This window comes from Hydractinia symbiolongicarpus, chromosome 7, assembly GCF_029227915.1.
Source record: "Hydractinia symbiolongicarpus strain clone_291-10 chromosome 7, HSymV2.1, whole genome shotgun sequence".
Lineage (NCBI taxonomy): Eukaryota > Metazoa > Cnidaria > Hydrozoa > Anthoathecata > Hydractiniidae > Hydractinia > Hydractinia symbiolongicarpus.
In genome coordinates, this window is record NC_079881.1 from 3,609,148 (window position 1) to 3,617,409 (window position 8,262).

At 32.7% G+C, this 8,262-nt stretch overlaps 2 protein-coding genes across 2 annotated transcripts; both read left to right on the forward strand.

Moving 5' to 3' along the window:
• The first annotated feature begins 1,102 nt into the window (after window positions 1–1,102).
• Window positions 1,103–6,465, forward strand: LOC130649041 (alpha-(1,3)-fucosyltransferase C-like). Its single transcript, XM_057455236.1, has 2 exons — window positions 1,103–1,243; window positions 4,762–6,465. The coding sequence occupies exon 2, from the start codon at window positions 4,781–4,783 to the stop codon at window positions 5,936–5,938; it is 1,158 nt and encodes a 385-aa protein (XP_057311219.1). The 5' UTR covers window positions 1,103–1,243; window positions 4,762–4,780; the 3' UTR covers window positions 5,939–6,465.
• Window positions 6,466–6,574: 109 nt separating this feature from the next.
• Window positions 6,575–8,041, forward strand: LOC130649043 (4-galactosyl-N-acetylglucosaminide 3-alpha-L-fucosyltransferase FUT6-like). The gene has a single exon (XM_057455237.1). The coding sequence runs from the start codon at window positions 6,714–6,716 to the stop codon at window positions 7,869–7,871; it is 1,158 nt and encodes a 385-aa protein (XP_057311220.1). The 5' UTR covers window positions 6,575–6,713; the 3' UTR covers window positions 7,872–8,041.
• The last annotated feature ends 221 nt before the right edge of the window (window positions 8,042–8,262 follow it).

Here is an 8,262-nt window from a genome sequence, read left to right on the forward strand (position 1 = left end):
ACTCCTATTAAGCGGCCTCAACGTTTCTTCCCAAATTGGATTTGTATCTTCTACAACCTGCTTTGAAGAATTAGGGTAAAACGAGATAGATCGAAATGTATGTTACGAGGCTGGTTTTTAGAGAATATTTTTTAAATATGCTATTTCTTTGCTTAAAAAGTTAAACAAACTTAAAAGTTTGTAAAACTTATACTTTTACATTGCCTTAGAAAAGCAAAAAGCTTTAAGGCCAGAAACATCCTATCTTTATTTTAAAAATTTTAAAAAAAAAAACTTCTGAGGTCAATTTTTTTGCCTATATACCAGCAACTGTCTTCTGTATCATCAAGCGTTGTGTAAATCAAAGACAACACCCCTCACATCGCTTTTTTGGGTTGTCGGAACACATAATCAACGTATCGGTTCTTAGTAGCCTTTCTCGTTATTTTGTAGCATTTAAGAGTATGAATAGATGTAGGAATGCGGTAAAATATTACCTACATGTGGACTAGCCCGTAATACAAAATCTCCTTCAATATTCAACCGTTATGTTTAAATATAAGCTTGAATTTTTTTAAGCGCAGAAAGACTGATAAAACAAGAGTTTTAAGAAAATATAAAAGTTGGGAATACTCTACTAAACTGCGAAAAGTGCTGCTTTTATAACATTTGCATGGTGTACTAAATGTGCTAAGAATTTGAAAGTTTCTCGTAGTACACTATATTAGTCCCTTTGGCACTTTGGCAAGCAGTGTAAACCGACGCTAACAATTTTGTTTTGTCATTTAAATTTTAATGTTATTACTTTTTTATTATTATTATTATTATATATATTTTTTAGCGGCTTTTTAGCGGGAGAACGCGGGTTTTCATCGTTGGAAACCCGCGTTTCCATATTGAAAACCCTGGATATGCATTAAAAACCAAGGTTTTTATTTGATTCCCAGGTTTTAATGAAAAAATGTGACAGATGGCTGCCATATAAATTATTATTTAAGGCGTCTTTTCGCGCGTCTTTGTTAACAATATGTCTTGCTTAGCCATACTGTGCATCATAAAAAACATTTGTGTCGCATAAATATAAATTTCAAAACAATGCTTCTATTGTTATAGTGCTGTATTTCTTTTTCTTAGGACTATGTAAACTATAGTCAAAATTCAACAATCCTGGACGCACTACCAATATAGAAGAACTCAATATCTAACTTGACCTGCGGCGATAGGAAAATTCAATATGGTATCCATGCTGCGTTGTTAATTCTTCGTAAGTTCTAAAATTTATTTTTCCTAGCGAATTAAAAAATTACTGTTGCTGTGTATTTTTATTGTTGAACATGTCTTCTGTTGTGGTGTGAAAAGAAGAGAACACGTCAGACGTATCACCTGACTATAGCTAGCTTAGTTATAGTTAGCTAGGTATCACTTATCCATGATCAATCAATCATTAGACAATTCTACAGCTTATTATGTAAAACTAGCCGTACCTTAGCTGCACGTAACTACACTTTTCTTTTTATATAATAAGATACAGACATCAATGACTAAAAAATTTGTTTCCATAGATTACTTTGGTCTAAAAAGTGATCTAAAGAAGTATTTTATTGCCTCTTATTAATTTGTAACAAATTTCCCTTTGTTCTCACACGGTTCATTTATCTGGTGATTATATATGTTCGTGCCGTCTTGTGTGTCCTGTGCCGTCTATTGTACTCGTCCAAGGGTGGCCTTATCGTCGACTTAGCTTCTGCTATTAGGTAAGGTCTCCCTTCAAAAATAGTTTGCTTGTTTTTTCTCTTCATATTAAAATTTATTTAATTATTTGAACTGTACAGCTATTTTTGATTAATAAAATTATCTTATCTTATTTTATCTTATCTTAAGAATACAAGGTGGTTAGTAGGGCAATGAACTTCAGTGTGACTATAAAATAAGGTAAAATAAAAAGGACGGGTAAGGAAAAGAGAGGGAAATAATGAAAATTATAAGACAACATAGCTATATTTACGAGGGTGCCGATGAGCTGATACGCCGTAAAAAGTGCGTTTTCGGGCGAGTTCGGCGTTTTTAAAAAAATTCAAGTATTCGCCTGAAAAAACCCGCATAGACCCGAACAATGCCCGAAAGAAAAAAAAACAGACACTAATATATGATTCAAAAAAACTATAAAAATTAAAATAAACTTACTATGTCGTAGCGAAGTTCTTGGAAGAACTGTTTTTGATGTTTTTTGAAGAAGTTTACTTATAAATAACTTTTATATAAACTTTATTAACTCCTTTCTCATCAAGCGCCTTCTTCCCAACCATCGTCCGCATGGTTTGTTACAAGGAACTGCATTTCAGGAATGTTCCGGGCGAGTTCGGGAAAGTGCGGGCGGTTTTGGGGGACAACCGCCAATTTTATTTGAAAAGTCGCAAGAGCTCGTCCGTATATGTGCGGGCGTTTGCGGCTTATCGGCACCCTCTTCTATATTTCATGAGAGTGCCAACTCGCCTGAAACGCCGCAAAAACCACAGGTGCTGTCAGACTACTTCCGAAATTTTTAAAAAAACTTAAAATTTCGCCGCCTGGAAGAAACCTGTTTTAACCCAAAACAACATTTTGTAAACATTTATTTCCACATATATAGCTATAACTTATTCTTTTAATGTCGAGCAGTGGTAGTGGAAGACTGTTTTTTATATCATTTATTATATAGCTGTAATAAAATCCCACAAATAATAATAAGACAATAATAATAAAACAAAATAGCACCTTCCTTCTTCTTTACAAAATTTAATTCGGGCACTTTTGGGCAGGTCCAGACCAGGTTTTTCCGGGCGGTTACAGACAAAATCCCTGAATAAAAACCCGAAAAAATACTAGCAGCACCCACGTTTTCGGTGAATCGTCACCCTCGTTATATTCCACTCAAAAAACAGTTATATATCTAGTTGTATGAAATAAGACATTATGAATAAAAACAAAATTGAGGTAGGTATGGCTAGCTAAATTAAGGTATATAGAGCTATACTAGGTTGGGTCCAATTGATTTCCGCACAGGAAAATAAAAAGTTGCCAATTTGAAAGTGATGCGTAATTCGACATACGAAATTTTAAATTGTAAGTATATACTATAATGTGAAACATATCAAAAACAGGGAAACTATAACAAACGACAGGGAGACTACAGGGAAACCGTACAGATACAGGGAAGCAGTATGAAACTGGAAAACATGAGAAACAAGCACTATAGGAAACGACCAGAAAGCATGGTGTGTAAAATCAATCATGTTGGTCACATTCGAACAGTTGTTGTTGTCATTGCAACTTAAAGTCATTGCTTCGCTCTTGTTCATTCCTGGTCCCTCGTTGGCCCCGTACTTACATGAAAATCTAAGAAGTTTTGTGAAAATTCAGGACCACAAGTTCAAACGATAAAAATTAAAAAGCTGTTCATTAAAACTTTATTAATTATATTTATTATTATATCTTACATTTTTATTTTGTGCGCTAATAGTGAAAACATATATTGTGAACTATACAGCGACACGACACATAGAATGATGGTAACCGTGCTGTGATAATAATGTAAACAAATTAGCGAAAAGTGTTGTTTATCAAAATTTGAATAAAGTTCCTCAAATGAATGCGACGTATTAGCATCAATGTGAAATAAGTTTACTGACGTAGTGATTTTCAAGTTTTACGACTTCATAATAACAATTGCATAAATATTACGGTACCCGAATTTTTCCTGTTTCCTAGTCGTTTCCTCGTTTCCCTATCATTTCCACTCGACTTCCCAGTCTCGTGATTGTTTACCCTCGTTTCCAGCCCGTTTTACTCCGTTTCCAAGCTATTTTCCCCAGTTTCTTCATAGTTTCCTCTTCAAGTATTTGTTGTTTCTTGATATAATTTGCGAGAATATCTCCCATGAAAATTTCTTAATTAAATTTAAAATTCTTTTAATGTGAATATCTTAAGAACAAAAAGAGCTTATAAAAAAAATTAAAATAAACAATATAAGTCCATCATCAATTTATACCCTGGGTTCCCTTTAAGTTACAGAAACAGAGAATTTACACCATTACTTCTTTTAACTGCTTGAGCTAGATATATAGGTGTCTTTCCCACTTTTGAATATGTAAATAACATTAACATAACGTTTAGCGACAGAAGGAGAGACGACACAGGAAAAGTGCTGACATGATCCAAATTTTGCATGTTGATTTTGTTTCTTTCATAATGTAGTGTAAGTGTCCCAAGTTTGATTTACATAATTTGGAAAAGTCTATCAAAAAATTTTTGGTGCCAAGATTTTGATTTAAGATTCACTATACTCGCTATAACCAGCCATAAACGAAAAAAGTATATATAGCAGAACATAATATATACTTTGTATGTATTTTTCATAAGAACAGTTCGGTTCTTAAAACAATTTCGTTTGTTTAAGTTGAATCAAATCAGGAAATACCATTATATGTACCCTATAGGATTAAATCTTACAGGGTTATTTTTCTGCCAGACTTCTGCATTTTTGCATATTTGACCAATATTTGCAAAAATACAGTTGCACAAAAATTTCCTACATATGAATGTGTCCCAGAAAAAAAATTTCCGTTCTTAATTTCTTGCAAATAATCTTGAAAAATCCTTGAAAACCGTGTTTTTATTTTGGTTTATAGTTACTGAGCAAAGTTTCATACACATCTGTCTTTTCATTAATTTCGTTGGATTGGTAATTACTATTGTTTTCATACTGTGTACACCTTAGATCACAATTTTGCTTTTCTATTTTAGGAATTTACAGAAAAAAGCCATGAATAGGAGAAAATCAATGTGTCTATTGTTCGGGTTGATCATATTTGTCTCAGTATACAATCACCTTGACCATTTAGTTGATACATTTTACTATTTAAAAAATGAGTTTTGTTTTGAAGGCGATGAAATTTTTCCTACGGAATTTCCTCCCAAATCAACTCAGAAGACAAACACAACTCGTGTTTTACTTTACACAAACTTTTTCAACGATAAATATTGGCCGTATTTCCAAAATAGTTATCACTTTAACCCCAAGTGTGGATGTAACTTTACAAAATTCGAACTTGTGCACGATAGAACAACATTTTTAGAATGTGACATTATTATATTTCATGGAAGAAACATGCCTTGTGTAAAGACTCTCACAAAACTACACAAACAAAGAAGGCCGCAACAACTTTGGGCATATTTCATTCTGGAGAATCCAACGTACGATGATTATGTAAAGCCGGTAGAAAAATTCTTTAACATGTCAATAAGTTACCGTTTGGATTCAGATGTGTATTATCCATACAGGAGACACTTCCCTCGCAAACAGCCTGTTATTAGCACTGAAATGATAAATTATGCTAAAGGGAAAACCAAGCAAGTAGCCTGGCTTGTGAGTAGTTGTGGAAGAATGCGGGACCAGTTGGCACATAAACTGATCAATTACGGTATAAAAGTCGAAGTACATGGAAAGTGTGCCAAGCAATTTAAATACCAGTTCAACTGTGCATCTAAACAGTGTGATAGAGAACTTGGAGATTTTAAATTTTATCTTGCTGCTGAGAACACCTTATGTAATGATTACATCACGGAGAAATATTGGGAAAGGGGAATTAATAATAACGCAATACCTATAGTTTTTGGAGGTTCCAATTACTCGAATCCAAATCTAGTAATACCTGGTTCATTTATTGATGCAATGAGTTTAAATAGTGTCAAGGATTTAGCAGAGTACATTAAGGAAGTTGACAATGATGATGATAAGTTTAATTCCTACTTTGAGTGGAAGAAATATTGGGGTTTTGAACATCCCAATGGTTGTGATCATTTTTATCAGCAACTGTGTGAAAGAATGCACACAAGACGAGACAGAACACTTTCTTCTTATATCAATCATGATGAGTGTAAAGCAAAGACAATTTTTTTCAAATCCTGGATCAACAGATAAATCACTTTTAGTTTTTCTGTTTATTGTTTTAAATTTTACCAATTATATTTTTATGTTCCTATGATCTTTTTAAATTTATTTTTCGTATTTTAATATTTTTATTTATCTATAAATTTTTGAAGTTCTACATTGATATACGATTACAATTTTTTATAGAATTTGGACGTCGTTTAGTTTAGCACAGGGATCTATATAATATGGTGATTAATAAATTTTATAACATTTGGCGAGGATTTAAAAAATGTTTTTTTAAAAAAAATGAGAATAAACGTATATAAATATATATAAACACAAGATTAAAACATTTTTCTTTTCTTAATTAAAAAAAACCTATTTTTTAAAAAATTTTTGCGAACGGTAAATTGTATTAAATTTGGCGGATATTTAATTTAGCGAATTTCGCCGAATTTAATCCTCGCCAAAATTTATCCACTTAAGGTAGTCCCTTGAGATAATGTAATGTGTATGTGTTGTGAAGGATGGTAAATAAAAATACAATTTTTCTGACTCCATTGTTAGCATGTGAACATATTCCGTTTTTATGCTTTTTGGCGTTCGTTGATTTAATTGTACTAAAGTAGTAATGAAGTTATTATACTGTAATTTTTTTTCTCCCTTCCATGTTTTGTCTACAGATAGGTCACTTTACATTTGGTACACAGATAGCTTTTTACACCAACATCCTTCTTGTATTTAAAATAGAAGTAAGGTGAATAAAAATTTAGGGATACATATTAAATCACTTTGTTTCTTCATTTTCAGCACACCCAAAATAATGAACAGAAGAAAGGTCAACTTCTTGTTAGTGGTTTTTGTTGTGTCGGTAACTTTACACATATATTTTGACCGTGTTACTGACGTCTTCAACTATCTGAAAGATGAGATTTGTTTTGAATGGAAAGAAAAATTTCCTACGGAATTCACTCAAGTTGCTTCAACTTCATCCAAGGAATCAACTCTCGTTTTATTTTACACAAAATGTTTTTCCGACAAGTGTGTACCACACTATCACACTAGCTATGAATATAACCCTAAATGTAATTGCAATTTTAAAAGGTTTGAATTAATATATAATCCAGATAGATTTTTAGAAAGTGACATTGTTATATTTCATGGACGAAACATGCCGTGTTTGCGTACACTCAGGAAACTTCATAAACAGCGCAAGCCGAATCAACTGTGGGCGTATTTCATCATGGAGAATCCTACCTATCACACCAAATTGAAATCATTCGAAAAATATTTTAACATGTGGATTAGCTACCGGTTAACTTCAGACGTATACGTTCCATATCGCAGACATTTCCGACTAAACTCAGCGTCGGCAATACCCAAACTAAATTACGCCCTCAACAAAACAAGGCAAGTAGCTTGGCTAGTAAGTTCCTGTGGGAAATTACGCGAGGAGCTTGCGCACAAACTGATAAAATATGGTATAAAAATTGAAGTGGTTGGAAAGTGTGCAAAACATTTTAAGTTTCAGTTACAATGTAACAAACATGATTGCAAAGAAGAATTGAAATCGTTTAAATTTTATTTCGCTGCCGAGAACACATTGTGCGATGATTACGTGACTGAAAAATACTGGCGCAAAGGCTTTGATTACAACGCAATACCTATAGTTTTTGGAGGTGCAAATTACTCAAATCCAAAATTAGTAATACCTGGCTCATTTATTGATGCAATGAGTTTTAATAGTGTCAAGGATTTAGCAGAGTACATCAAAGAAGTTGACAATGATGATGATAAGTTTAATTCCTACTTTGAGTGGAAGAAATATTGGGGTTTTGAACATCCCAATGGTTGTGATCCTTTTTATCAGCAACTGTGTGAAAGAATGCACACAAGACGAGACAGAACACTTTCTTCTTACATAAATCATGATGAGTGTAAAGCAAAGACAATTTTTTTCAAATCCTGGATCAACAGATAACATGCACCGTTTGTACTGTTTTGGCCAAATCTAGACGCACTCTTTTTTGTTTTCAATTTCTTAAACTTGTAGTTGCATCATATTGAGTAGAAACTTGTCTTTAATATAAATATTGTTATTTAGAAGACTTTTTTATTTTAATATAATTTGGAGAAGATTTTTTATGTTTTTTTGTGTGTTTTTTTCTTTGTTTTGTCTTTTTTTACACGTTTTATGTTTTGTTACTTATGCAATAGCAGCGAGTATATGATATATTTTTAATTTACGTTTTCTGCACAGATTAAAAGTGAACCAGAACTAAATATCGCCTATTTTATGTGTGGAATTGAACCGCTGCGAAATTTTACAATAGAAATAGGATTAAGCGCGATGTGTTTTACCGAACGGACAG

Bases quoted from the DNA above. Each gene is read 5' to 3' on its own strand.
- LOC130649041 (XM_057455236.1), top strand. From the start codon at position 4,781: ATGAATAGGAGAAAATCAATGTGTCTATTGTTCGGGTTGATCATATTT.
- LOC130649043 (XM_057455237.1), top strand. From the start codon at position 6,714: ATGAACAGAAGAAAGGTCAACTTCTTGTTAGTGGTTTTTGTTGTGTCG.